General features: G+C 45.4%; 1 protein-coding gene across 2 annotated transcripts in view; it reads right to left on the reverse strand.

Annotated features, from left to right (window-relative positions):
• LOC134339027 (serine/threonine-protein kinase WNK3-like) overlaps nucleotides 1-15123 on the reverse strand; it is a 150860-nt gene that overhangs the window by 116143 nt on the left and 19594 nt on the right. For both annotated transcript variants that reach the window (XM_063035282.1, XM_063035283.1), the window contains exon 2: nucleotides 3094-3746. In XM_063035282.1, the coding sequence (XP_062891352.1) occupies nucleotides 3094-3567 (474 nt within the window). In that variant the 5' untranslated portion in view covers nucleotides 3568-3746. The remainder of the gene's footprint in view (nucleotides 1-3093; nucleotides 3747-15123) is intronic.

Consider the following 15123-nt stretch of genomic DNA (forward strand, 5'->3'; position numbering starts at 1 on the left):
CCACTGTAGTGTTCCACATCTTTAAAAAAAAGAGTCAGAGTTCAGGAAGGAGATAGGGAGCTTAATGACATGGTGTCATGACAACAATATTTCCCTCAAGGTCAGCAAAACGAAAGAGCTGATCATTGACTTCAGGAAGGGGGATGGTGCACATACTCTTGTCTACATCAACAGTGTTAAGGTTAAGGACTTCATATTCTTAGGAGTGATCATCACACAGACATCACAGCCAAGAAAGCTCACCAACATCTCTACTTCCTCAGGAGGCTAAAGAGGTCTGGCATGTCCCTGCTAACCCTCGTCAATTTTTTTCAAAGCACCATAGAAAGCATCCTAACTGTTAGGTCTGGCAAATACTCTGTCCATGACTGCAGGAAACTACAGAGTGTTGCAGACACAGCTCAGCTCATCACAGGAACCAGCCTCTCCTCCAATGGACTATCTATACTTCTCCCTGCCTCAGTAAAGCAGTCAGCACTCTCAAGACCCCAGTCATCTTGGACATTCTCTTTTCCGCTTGCCCGTCGGGCAGAAGATACAAAAGCCTGAAAGTATGTAGCAGCTCGTTCACGGACAGCTTCTACCCTGCTGTTATAAGATCATTAGGTAGTTTCCTAGTATGATCAGTTGAACTTTTGACCTCACAATGTACTTTATAATCTAGCACCATTTTGTTTATCCACACTGCATTCTCTCTACAGCTGTTCACTTCATTGTTTTACTCTGTAATGCACTGTAATGATTTGATCTGTACGAATGGTGCACAAGACAAGCTTTTCACTGTATCCCAGTACATGTGACAATGATAAACCAATTCCAAAATGTAAACACAAGAGATTCTGCAGATGCTGCACGCCCAGAGCAATGCACACAAAAATGCTGGAGGAACTCAGCAGGTCAGGCAGCACCTATGAACAGGAATAAACATGCAACGTATCGGGCCAAGAGCCTTCATCAAGACTCTGACTCCACCATGTATCAGGAGTCGAGGGAATGAAGCCAGATGATGCCTCAGTGCATTCAGAACGGATGGAGACAAGAGTTGTGTAGCAGAAACTGACCCTATAAATGGAGGCTAGATTTCAAACATCCTGCTGAGAGAAAATAAAATCACACTTGCACTTAGAGGAAGCCAAGTGAGAACAGGCATACAGACAGGTCAAGGACTCTTGTGTATTAGCTAGACTGTAACAGAACAGACAATGATTTAGTATTAATGTGAACTGACTGCCAGACAGGCGTGTTGGCATAGCAATGTCTAAATACTGTTTAAAAATCCAAATGGATTTCCCTTTATTTCATATTTGAACTGAGCAGCTTCAGACAAGCTGAACAGCCCCTCTTTGTTCCTGCCTGCCTACAAGGCCTGTCCATTTAGTTGAAGGTGTTTGTCTTTCGATAAGAAAATAACTCTGGGTGTGGATGTGCGTGGATTGGCAGAGAGAAGAGCTGAGGGTAAACGTCCCATTGTGATAACTTGCCGTTTAGGCTACAGATTATCATTCTGCAGCTCTGCAGTGTGATAAATCACTGTTTAATCAAGTTACACACTGCTGGATTGCAGGGAATTTAGAAGCACATTCACTAGGCTAGAGAGAAAACTTTCAATGCCTTCCATTGAAATATTTAAGAACAAGAAATGGATTAAGTCCCAGTTTATTGTCATGGGCATACATTTAGTGGCCACTTTATTAGGTACAGAGTGTCCCAGGAGTGGAACTCAGTGAGTTTTCATAACATACGTATACTCAGTGGCCACATTATAAGGTACCTCCTGTACCAAATAAAATGGCCACTGAGCATGTGCTCATGATCTTCCACTTTAAGGTTTGATGTGCTGTGTTCAGATAAGCTCTTCTGTACGCCACTGTTGTAATGTATGGTTATCAGAGCTATTGTTGCCTTCCTGCTAGTTTGAGTTAGTCTGGCCATTCTCCTCTGACTTCTCTCATTAGCAAGGTGTTTTCACCCACAGAATTGGTCAAGAGGTTCACTCATTGTTCAAACCAAACATCAGAATGGGGAAGAAATATGATCTAAGTGACTTTGACAATGGAATAATTATTGGTGCCAGACAGGTGCTTTGAGCATCTCAGAAACTACTCATCTCCTAGGATTTTCACACACAACGGTCTCTAGAGTTTACAGAGAATGGTGTAAGAGAACAAAAAACCAGAGTGCGTGGCAGTTCTGTTGGCGAAAATGGCTTGTTAATGAGAGGTCAGAGGAGAATGGCCAGACTGATTCAAGCTGACAGGAAGGCGACAGTAACTCAAATAACCACACGTTACAACAGTGGTGTGCAGGAGAGCATCTCTGAATGCACATGTCAAACCTTGAAGTACATGGGCTACAGCAGCAGAAGACCTCACTGGGTTGCACTCCTATACCTAATAATGTGGCCACTGACCGTACACATTTTGATAATAAATTGCTTTACTTAAATTTCAATTTTCTAGGTGTTTTATTGGGATTTGTACTTGAGTCTCTGGAAGATAAACCCGTACCTCTCTTTAATCCCAGAAGTTTAACCACCATGTTTGAACACTGTTGACCCAATTTCCCCTTATATTCCATGTGCTGTTCTTCAGGACTGGCCGTGGGGGAGAACACTGTCCCATCGCATTAGACTTGGTGTCTGACCTTGAACTGAACGTATCTGGCATGGTAGCACAGTGGTTAGAGCAGATGTAGGGTGAAGGGCCATAGGTATGGGGATGCACTCAGCATTTCCCCCTGGGGAGAGGGAATCAAATCCTTAATGGGAAGGTTTTATAGAGACTAGAGGGACAATTTCTATAGGCAGAGGGTGGTGGGCATAAGGAACAAGTTGCCAGTGGCAGGTACATCAATAGTTGAAAGACATTTAGATAAGTGTTTGGATAGGAAAGATTTACAGGCATATGGACCAAATCGTTCTCAGCTCAAAACGCTGACTATTTATTTTCCTCTGTAGTCACTGCCTGACCTGCTGAGTTGCTCCACCATTTTTTGTGTGGGCCACAAAGGACCAGCATGGTGGTCACCACAGATGAGTTAGGCCAGAGCGGCTGTAGGATGTTGTGACATGCAAATACAAGAGGAGGCACTGACCTGCAGCTCACACCAAGCAACTTCCACCCAAGTCTCGGTATCTAGCCCTTTGTACACGGTCTTGAAGGCCCCTCGCCCGAGCTCGATGTCAAACTTCAGGAAGCGGCCCCCCGGAGAGGTGGCGACCGCCTTCATCTCGGCCTCCTCCTCATTCTCCTTCTCGGTCCTGTCCCTGGATGAGTCTTTGGCAACATCCGCCGCTGTCTTGGCTGTAGCAGCAGCGTCGCTTTTGCCTTCCGGCGTGCTGGCGCAGACGGGCGGTCGGGCAGGCCCCTCCCGCTCCACCGGATCCATGCTCCGCCGCACAAAGCGGTGGTTCTCAGCCAGGGGTAGGGGGTCGCCGGCCTTCGCAGTTCTGCCAGGCGCGGCAGCCGCGGGGTTGGTCTCGCTGTCAGCCGAGCCCTCACTGGAGGCCATACCCCTCGGCTTGCTGGAGTCCCCGGGGCCGGTCGGCTCTCCCGGGTCCGTGGCCATCCTGTGCTCCCGCAACGGCCGAAATCCTCCCTTCTGTTCCGATCAACCAATTGCCAGGGTGGGGGGAGGGCACCTCTCAGCCTAGGACATGACGCACATACAGTCTCTTGGCACCTTGCAGAGCCCCCGCCTCTTCAATTCTCAAGCATGGGACGGATAGACACTGAACGCCAAGCTCTCTGCAAGAACAGAAATAAATTAGTCGAAAGGGATAAAGGCAAAAATAGCATCAAAACAGCATTTACATACTTCAAAGTTCAAAGTAAATTCAAATACAAAATACATGTCACTGTATACAGTCCTGCACAAAAGTCTTGGTTCAAATTACATTATCAATGTGTATACATTATACAACCCTGAGATCTGTCACAAAACAAGAAAACCAAAAGAACCCATAAAAAAAAACCCAACACCCAATGTGCAGACGGAGAAAGAAAAAAGTACAAATCGTGCAAACAATAAAATTAAACAAATGGTACTTAGCATGAAAGTGAGTTCTCAGACATGCAGTCTGGCGCAGGCCCATAACCTCAGTGCAGTGAAGAGTGGAGTAAATATCAGGGAGAAGCAAACGGAATCCTGATCTCCGACTCTCATATCTCTGCTCCCAACACCCAGCCTTTCCAATCAATCTGGCCAGTTTTTAAATCGTCCGAACATCGGGTCGTTCCTGCTCTAGTTCCCAGGCCCTGTCACTTCAATCCACTCTAGGCCTGGATCTGACCTTTCCAAGTTGGCCCAGCGCTTAGATAGATCAAACCTTGCTCCCAATTTCCTCCACTCCAACTTTTCTATGCTTCACATGCCTCGACTATCTCGAACATATCTCAACCTCTCTCAGACTCTGTCTTACACCCACACACATATATAGCTTGGACGCCTAAGATTTTTGCCTAGTACTGTTGTAATTTAATGTAATGCACTATACTGCTGCCGTAAAAACAAATTTCATGATATACGTGAATGACAATAAACCTGATTCTGATATGGATCTCTATTGTGACTGAATGGGAAGGTGGGTAGGGAGAGGGAACCACCAGAGGGACATTCTGTAATGATCAGTAAACCAATTGTTTGGAATCTAATGACCTTGTCTGGTGTCTCAGGGCTTTTGTGTGTCTGCATCCACGGCAATCGCACCCCGGCACTTCTTCTCTGCCCCCTGTCCCAAACCCCTCCCTTGCCATTCCCAACAGCCTTTGCTCCCGCTAGATTTACAAACTTGCTCTGTGCTCTACATTGACAAATACACCACTGCACAAAACAGATACCCTAGCTATAGATATGTGCCTAAGACTTCTGCACAATTTTCCTGCAGGCATTCACAGTAAATACAGAGAAACGAAAGAATCAATGAAAAACCGCAAAGACAAACAACCGATGTGCAAAAGTCAAAGTGTGCAAATACACACAAGAAAATAAAAGAAAAAAAACAAGAATCCTTGAAAGTGTGTCCATAGTTGTGGAAACAGTTCAGTGTTGGGGTGAGCAAAATTGAGTGAAGTTATCCCTTCTGGTTCAAAAGGTTGAGGGGTTCTAACTGCTCCTGAACCTGGTGGTTTGAGTCCTGAGGCTCCTGTATCTTCTTGATGGCAGCAGCGAGAAGAGAGCATGGCCTGGGTGGTGGGGGTCAGCAGCAAACTTAAATATGGCATTGGAGTTGTAGCCTTTATTCACAGCTGAACACAAGTGTGTGTATGGTGGGGGGGGGGGGGGGCTCAGTTATTCCAAAGTTCCACATGCTCCAAGAAGGTGCCACAGCTTCTCTCTCAACATCAGCAAAACCAAAGAGCTGATTTTCGCCTACAGGAGGAGGAAGCCCAAAGTCCGGTTATTAGGGATCGGGGTGGAGAGGATCAGTAACATTAAATTCCTTGGTGTTATCACAGAGGATCTGTCCTGGGATCAACATGCAAGTGTCAACACAAAGGAGGCACGACAGCGCCACTACTTTCTTAGAAGCTTATGCAGATTTGGCATGTCATCTAAAACTCAGACAATTTTCTAAAAATGCAGAGTTGACTGGCTGCCTGACGACCTGGTAAGGAAACACCAATGCCCAAGAATGAAAAAGTCTAAAAAAAAAGTGGTAGATACTGCCTAGTCCATCAACATTCCGCACAGCTGCAAGGACCGTTCTCACAAGATCCCCACCATCATCCAGGCCATGCTCTCTTCTCACTACTGCAGTAAAGAGGTACAGGAGCCTCAGGAACCACACCACTAGGTTCAGGAGCAGCTAATACCCCTCAACCATCAGGCTCATGAACCGGCATGGGTAACTTCACTCACCTCAATAGTGAGCTGATTCCACAAACTACAATCTTACTTTCAGGTATTCAACAACTCATGTTCTCAGCATTATTTTTTCAATTTTAATTTGCACTATGCCTTTTGTTCACTGGTTGTTTGTCAGTCTTTGTTTATGCATAGATTTTCATAAATTCTATTGTATTTCTTTATCTTCCTGTAAATGCCTGCAAGAAATGAACCTCAGGGTAGTACAGAGTGATGTAACTGTTTACTTTGACTGAGAACAGCTGATAGCTATTTACACTACCATATATCAATAATCATTCTTCTGGAGACTCAACATTATGCAGATCCTGGAAATCTTGAGCAACGCACACACGTGATACTGGAGAAACTCAGCAGGTCAGGCAGCAACTATGGAGGGAAATAAACAGTTGACTTTCAGCTCGAGACTCTTCATCCAGTTGGCTTGGCTGTTCATTCCCTTCCAAAGATGCTACCTGAGCTGCTGAGTTCCCTCAACGGGTGCGCCTCCTCTCAGAGAGAGCAAGTGCAAATAGACAGGCCACTCCGCCCAACCAGAACCAATCAACTGAGGCTGGCCCCTATAGAAATTCAGGTCCCATAGACTCTCAAAGCAACACCCATTAAATGAACTTGGGTCAAGCAGCATCCATGGAAATAAGTAAACAGTCAATGTTTTGGGCTGAGACCCTTCTTCAATTCTGGAAAGGACAGGGGAAGATGCCAGAAAAAAGGTGCGGGGAGGGGAAGCAGGATAGCTAGAAAGTGATAGTTGAAGCCGGCGGGGGGGGTGGGGGGGGTGCAGCGATGAAGGAAGAGGAAGGAATCTGATGGGACAGGAGAGTGGACTACAGAAGAAAGGGTTGGAGGTGATAGGCAGGTGAGAAGAGTTATTGGCACACCACAGAAAGCATTCCATCCTGATGTATCAGTTTGGTGCAGCAACTGTTTTGCCCAAGACCACTAGAAACTGCAGAGTTGTGCTGAGCCGTGTCCACATCATGGAAACCAACGTCTCGTCCATAGACTATCTATACTTCTTGCTGCCTCAATAAAGCAGCCAGCACAGTTAAACACTCCACCCAGCCTAGACTTTCTCTTCTCCCCCTCCCATCAAGGAATAGATACAAAAATCTCTTCTCCACCCCACCCCTCCCAACTGGCAGAAGATACAAAAGCACATAGTACAAGATTCAAGGACATCTCATATCCTTGTGTAATAATCAGAATCAGTTTAATATCACTGGCAAATGTGAAATTTGTTGCTTTGCAGCAGCAATACATAATAAAAACTAAATTAAAGTATATACATTTTAAAAAGTTAACTTTAATAGTACAAAAAGAGAGAAAAAAAAAGTACGAGGTGGTGCTCATGGGTTCAATATCCATTCAGAAGTCTAATGGCAGAGGAGAAGCCGTTCCTGAATCATTGAGTGTGTGCACTCGGGCTCCTACATCTCCTCCCTGATGGTAGCAATGTGAAGGTGGCATGATCTGGGTGACAGGGGTCCTTAATGATGGATTCCCCATTTTCTAAGGCATCACTTTGTGAAGATGTCCTTGATAGTGGGGAGTCTAGTGCCTATGATGGAGCTGGCTGAGTTTACAACTTTCTGCAGCTTTTTTCTGATCCTGTACAGTGTTTCCACCGCCCCCCCCCCCACCCCCATACCAGACAGCGATACAACCAGTTAGAATGCTGTCCACTGAAGATCCGGAGTAAATTTGCGACTATTGAACTGTCCTCTTGTATTGCTAACAGACTCATGCCCTCAATCTGCCTTGTCATGGCTTTATATTTTGCTCGCACTTGTACTTGAACAGTTTAATCTGCATTGTTATTGCTTTTCCCTTGTACTTGAACACAGAACAGTATAGCACATTATAGACCCTTCAGCTGACAAAGATATTCTGGCCCTTTCACCTACTCTTGAATCAGGCTTACCCAAGGGTTCCCAACCTTTTTTATGCTACGGCCTCCTGCCATTAAGTCTGTGAACCCCAGGTTGGAAACCCAAATTTTATCCTTCTCTCTAATTTCCTTCCAGTACCTTGATGCACTGATGTGATGAAATGATCTGTATGAATGTCAGGCAAACCTGCACCTTGATGCATCACAATAATTTTATCAATTTATGACAAGTTACCCTGGTTTGGCCCATATCCTTCTCCACCTTTCCTACAGCACAGTAGCATGGTGGTTAGTGTAACACTATTACAGTGCCAGTGACCTAGGTTCAATTCTCGCTGCTGTCTATACGAAGTTGGTACTTTCTCCTCGTCACCACGTGGGTTTCCTCTGGGTGCTCCAGCTTCTTCCCACATTCCAAACACGTACGTGGCAGCAGGTTCACTGGTCACATGAGTGTAACAATGGCCGGGCCGTGCATAGAGACAAGCACTTGGGAGACTGGTGGAGATGAATCTGCCGGATGCTGCTGGGTTGCGGGCATCTTCTGCCGACAGGGAACCAGGTTTGTGGCAATATCCTTGCATTGCCCTCTCTGAGGATCATAACCATGTTGTGGTGAAGAGGATTGTTAGTCCCTGAGAACGAAGCTGTCCGGTGCTTAGGGCCTACAAGGGTCACGCATGGCGGTAAGATGACTATGGAGGATTGGTGGTTTATTTCACTTGTTTTTTTCCCCCCATTTGCACAATTTTTTTGTGTGTGGGGAGGTTGATCTTTTTCCTCTGAACAGGTTCCAAGTTTTTTTTCTTTGTTTCGTGACTGTTTGTGGGAAGAGAAATCTCAGGGCTGTATTCTGCATACATTGAAACTAAGTGTACTTTGAATCTTTGAAGATCAAGGGGCGGTCCAAACAATGTTTCTGTGGTGGAGCTGGCGGAAGATGGCGACACGTCACAATGGCAGTGAAGGTGGAGGAAGGCTGCGACAGTGAAGGGTCCCCAGTTGTCTTACACTCCATGCCACTAGACACTGACCCCGATCTGTCAAGGGCTGACTGGTGACTGCCTATGCATCAGCCTCCCCACATTAAATAGTCAAGCACAAACACTCTCCATAAAGAGAATGACCCCTTGGGAGAACATCATACTCAACTCAAATGATGTCTCTACTAATACCCTGCACAGTACAGAGTAATGGTCATTAAACTTCTTAGTTTGACCACACATTTCCTTAAGCTTCTAAGTCAAATATATCACCAAGCCAGCTGCATTTCCAGTTTGCAAGTTGTTAGGGCTATGACCACATCGAAACAAACAGTGAAACGTGTCACGTGCATTAACAATTCTTTTTCCCCCATCACCAACTTCTAATGAAAGGAAAGAGACAGACAGAGAGAGGTCACAAACCTAATTCAATCCATGAAGCATAATTGCTAATCATGCAATGCATAGATCAAAAATAGATCATTTGTGGATCGACAAGTCGAAGACTTTAACTGCTTCACCAGCAGACAGTGAACATCTTATATCTTATAAAGAGTCACAGGAATACAGAGTAACGTTATTGTCACATGCACACAGAAGCATACGGTGAAACAACTAGTACAGTCCAAGGATGTGCTGGGGACAGCCCGCAAGCGTTGTCATGCATTCCAGCACCAAAGTAGCATGCCCACAACTTCCATACGTTTTGTGAATGTGGGAGGACCACAGGGGGAATGTGCAAACTCCTTACCGACAGCCATGGAATTAAACCTAGATCACTGAGGGTTGCTAACCACACGCTACTGTACACCCCCACCTCCCCCGCAACTCATCTTAAACCTGTGCCCTCTGGTTTTAGTCTCCCGGGGTGACGGGTGGAGATACGTCTCTACCAAAGGTGGTGTAAGGCGCTCCGTCCCTCCACTGGCTTGCAGGTGATCCTTGGGCAAGGTGTTGAGGTATTGCACCTGCTTAGCCACCCCGCACTGATCAGGGTCATGTGAAGCCATGAGAGCAGCAGATCACAAGTCCTGATTATGCAACCACTGACGCCAAGCAGGCAATCTCTGAAAAGCCAAGAGAGCAAGAGAGCATGTGTGTGTGTCACCCATCTTGTAAAGACTCTGCCCAGAAGAGACCATGAGTGTGCACATATGACACAGCACATAAAGATGACCCAAGGATAAAACTATGACCATCCACGTTGTCAATACCCCTCATGATATTACAAACCTCTGAGGTCACTCCTCAGCCAATGCTCTGGAGAATATAGACCCAGCCTCTTCTGATAACACTAGCCCTCTAGTCTTCAAAAGGAGCCTGTACTCTCCTCTCTGATGGTAGTAATAAGACAGCACTAATTGGGTGATGAGTTTCCTTAATGATAAGGGCATTGCCTTTTGAAGATGTCCTTGATGCTAAGAAGGCCAGCGCCCATGACTTTTTAAAGCACTAAACTTTTTAGGAACAGCTTCTTCCTCTCCACCACGAGATTTCTGAACACCATGAATCAACCCATGAACGCTACGTCACTATTTTTGCTTTCTTTTTGCACTGTTTATGGCCTCTGGTATATATTTATACCTCAAAGCCCTTGCAGCTTATTGCTTACTTGCACTGGACTTTCTCTGTAACTAACATTTTGTTCTGCATTCTGTTATTGTTTTTCCCTTGTACAGTACTATGTTGTAATGAAATGATCTGACCGGGCGGCTTGCAATGCAGTTTTCCCCGCTGTATCTTGGTACACAGGACAATAATAGACCTGTAATCTGCAGGCTTGACCACTTTAAGAAATAACTTAGCTGCCCCCAAAGACTCGTATCAGCCTGCAGGTGGAAATGTTTGATAGAAACTATTAACGAGTGATTAAAACAACACACACAAAATGCTGGAGGAACCCAACAGCCAGGCAGCATCTATTGAAAAGAGTACAATCAACGTTTCGGGCCGAGAACTTTCAGCAGAACTGGAGAAAAAAAGATGACGAGTTAAAAAGGTGGGGGAGGGCAGGGAGAAACAAGGTGACAGGTAAAACTGAGAGGGGGAGGAGTGAAGTAAAGAGCTGGGAAGTTGGTGAAAAAGATACAGGGCTGGAGAAGGGGGATTCTAATAGATGACAGAAGACCATGGAAGAAAGAAAAAAGGGGTGCGGGGGAAGAAAGAAAAAAGGGGTGCGGGGGAAGAAGAGCACCAGAGGCGGCAATTGGCAGGCAAGGAGATACGATGAGAGAGGGAAAAGGGGATGGAAATGGTGGGGGGGCGATGAAGAGAAGCCTATTACCGCAAGTTCAAGAAATTGCTGTTCACGTCATCAGGTTGGAGGCTACCCAGACGGAACACAGAGTGTTATTCCTCCAACCTGAGTGTGGCCTCTTTGTAACAGTAGAGCTGGCCATGGATAAATCGGACTGTGAGTGGGGAGTGGAATTAAAATGGCTGGTGACTGTGAGAAATCGCCTTTTCTGGCAGAGCATAGGTGCTCGGTGAAGTGGTCTCCCTATCTACATTCATCTCACCGATATACAGGAGGCCACACCGGGAGCACTGGACACAGTATGCAACCCCAACAAACTCACAGGTGAAGTGTTGCCTCACCTGGAAGAACTATTTGGGTCCTAAATGGTAGTGAGGAACGTGGTATAGGGGTAGGTGTAGCACTCGTTCTGCTTGCAAGTGGAAAGCAAAAATTGGGGGGGGGGGGCGAGGGCAGAGGAGGAAGAAGAGGGAAAGATATGCAGGGATCGCTCCCAATGTGACTCCCTTGTCCATTTGTCCCTCCCCACTGATCTCCCTCCTGGCACTTATCCTTGCAAGCGGAACAAGTGCTACACCTACCCCTACACCTCCTCCCTCACTAACATTTAGAACCCCACACAGTCCTTCCAGGTAAGGTGACACTTCACTTGAGTGTCTGTTGGGGTCATATATCATGTCCGGTGTGGCCTTCTGTATATTAGAAACATAGAAAATAGGTGCAGGAGTAGGCTATTCGGCCCTTCGAGCCTGCACCGCCATTTATTATGATCATGGCTGATCATCCAACTCAGAACCCCGCCCCAGCCTTCCCTCCATACCCCCGACCCCTGTAGCCACAAGGGCCATATCTAACTCCCTCTTAAACATAGCCAATGAACTGGCCTCAACAGTTTCCTGTGGCAGAGAATTCCACAGATTCACCACTCTCTGTGTGAAGAAGTTTTTCCTAATCTCGGTCCTAAAAGGCTTCCCCTTTATCCTCAAACTGTGACCCCTCATTCTGGACTTCCCCAACATCGGGAACAATCTTCCTGCATCTAGCCTGTCCAATCCCTTTAGGATCTTATACATTTCAATCAGATCCCCCCTCAATCTTCTAAATTCCAACGAGTACAAGCCCAGTTCATCCAGTCTTTCTTCATATGAAAGTCCTGCCATCCCAGGAATCAATCTGGTGAACCTTCTTTGTACTCCCTCTATGGCAAAGATGTCTTTCCTCAGATTAGGGGACCAAAACTGCACACAATACTCCAGGTGTGGTCTCACTAAGGCCTTGTACAACTGCAGTAGTACCTCCCTGCTCCTGTACTCGAATCCTTGTATTGGTGAGACCCGATGTAGATTGGGAGATGGCTTCACTGAGCACCTGCGCGCCATTCACCAGAAAGAGTGGGATCTCCCAGTGGCCACCCATTTTAATTCCACTTCCCATTTTTATTCTGATATCTCAATCCATGGCCTCCTTTACTGTCACGATAAGGCCACACTCAGGTTGGAGGAACAATACCTTGTACTCCGTTTGGGTAGCCTCCAACCTGATGGTATGAAAATCAATTTCTCGAACTACTGGTAATACCCTCCTTCCCTTCACCATCCCCTTTTCCCTCTCTCACTATCTCCTTGTCTGCCTCACCTTCCTCAGGTGCTCTCCCACCCCCACCTTTTTCTTTCTTCCATGATCTTCTGTCCTCCCCTATCAGATTCCCCCCCTCTCCAGCCCAGCATCTCTTTCACCCATTAACTTCCCAGCTCTTTACTTCATCCCTCCCCGCCTCCCAGTTTCACCTATTACCTTGTGTTTCTCCCTCCCCTTCTCCCCCCCCCCCCGCCACCATCTAACTCTGATTCATCTGTTTTCCTCCAGTCCTGCTGAAGGGGCTCAGCCTGAAATGTTGGCTGCATTCTTTTCCATAGATGCTGCCCGGCCTGCTGAGTTCCTCCAGCATTTTGTGTGTACGCTTGGATTTTTAGCATCTGCAGATTTTCTCTCATTTGTGTGTGATTAACAAGTGATTAAGCAGATTACCATTTGCTAAATTTACATTGGTCATTTACACCAAATCTGGGACTTTTTTAACCTCAAAAACTTCCTTTGTTAACAGGAAGGCCAAGCATAGAATAGTAACAAATTTGAGACTTTCAAATGGTAGTCAAGAAGTTAAAATTGTGAAAACAGACACCACCAGATTCAATGGCAATTTGTGCTATTACAGGTCGACCTTCACTAATCCAGCACCATTGGGACCTGAAGAGTGCCGGATTACAAAGGATCATATTAAGCAATAGCTAACCGCCTCATCATACCTTTAAAATATCATGTAAATCAGTACATTAAATAATAATGAAACAAATATTAAATGAGTAGCAAGTGAAATTTTAGTTAAGTAATATACTGTACAGGCACAGATAAGATAAAGGGTACGGGAATTAATTTATACAGAACAGTTGAGCCCTTCCACTTCTAAAGTGAGACATTTAATATACGGCCAGGCAAAGTTACATGTCTGCAAGTGTAGGGTTGTCAGGATCATCAACATCTTCATTTTGAAAATGAGTGAAGCAGCAGGAACTGGTGCTGAAACTGGTCGGTGGTAGGACATCTGGGTGAGCAGAAGTTGATGGCACTGGATTTTGAAGTGTTAGCTCCCCTCTTGCACTTTTTCTAGCAATTTTTTTGAACACATCTTCCAAGGTTAGCCGTTTTGTATATTTTGCTCTCTCTCTGATTAGCTTATCCTGCAACATATAAACACTCATTATTTCTTGCTCAGTTATAAAACTTCTTTGCTCTAATCCTTTCAGCAACCCACCTGTCAACTTAATTAGCCCGTGGGAGGAGAAGATGGCAGCGCAACATAGCGCACGCAGCTCTCCAGTGAAATGATATCGTATGTTAAATAGGCGCCGTGGACAATTCTGATTTGATGGAGACAGACGAAAGCATAGAGGAACATCTGGAGAAATTTCTGAAATGCCAGTTCGCTGCTGCTGGCAACCAAGGCTGAGGTCGAAGCGTTCAGCACAGATGGTGCTCGGTACTCGGTGTTGGAGGGCTGGTTGGAGGCTCGAAGTTTTCGGACGACTCAGAGTCGGACTGTGGTCTGGCATGGCAGGGAGAGTTTTCTTCCTTCTCCCATCTGCGTGAGATGTGGGACTTTCGAGAGACTGAACTTTTTTAAAAACTGTGCCATGGCCTGTTCTTCACCAAGTTATGGTATTGTTGCACTGTTGTAACTATATGTTATAATTATGTGTTTTTTGTTAGTTTTCCAGTCTTGGTCTGTCCTGTGTTTCTGTGATATCATACTGGAGGAATATTGTATCATTTCTTAATGCATGCATTATTAAATGGCAATAAAAGAGGACTGTGTGTCCTCATAATCTAATCGAAAGTCTCTCTGTTACAACTTCCTCATCTTCATCACTGCTTTCTCCTCCAATATCTTCCTTCTCTGAATGTACAACCATCTGCACAATTTCCAAGTCAGTATGATGATGAGCAGTAGGTTCATCCTCATCTATATTCATCCATTCTTCAACATTGAACCTTGATGCAAGATCCTTGACAGCAGGATTACTTAGCTCTTGAGCAAAAGAAAGCAGTTCACATATAATCTGTTTTTCCTTGGAAACTCTAAAGCCTGTAAAGTCATTTCCAGTGTCTTCACCAGGTGCAAACTCAAACATTAAACCTGGCCATAATCTATGCCAACCATTCTTCAGTGTGGATGGCTCTACAGACCTCCAGACATTAGCAGCACAGTAAATCACCTCTTTCATATTAAAATACTTTATAAATTCCTTTACCGGTCTGCCAGCATTAACTGCACTCAACAGGCACCGCATAAACAGGGAACGGTACTTCGACTTGAGAGAACGTAATATGCCATTGTCCAGGGGTACAGTTAGGTGGTAGGAAAATACCAAAAACATTGTTTTTTTACCAGGAGCTCTGCTTTCGGGTGTGCTGAACAGTTGTCTGAATCAAGCATTATCTTACAGTTGTGGTGCAGGCCAACAGCATCACAGTGAGCTCGTGCTTCGGGAACAAAATAATTTTCAAACCATTCCAGTGTGATGCTAGTTGTAATCCATCCGTTTTTGTTAGCACGGTAAATTACAGGA

Source organism: Mobula hypostoma, chromosome 28, assembly GCF_963921235.1.
Source record: "Mobula hypostoma chromosome 28, sMobHyp1.1, whole genome shotgun sequence".
Classification (NCBI taxonomy): domain Eukaryota; kingdom Metazoa; phylum Chordata; class Chondrichthyes; order Myliobatiformes; family Myliobatidae; genus Mobula; species Mobula hypostoma.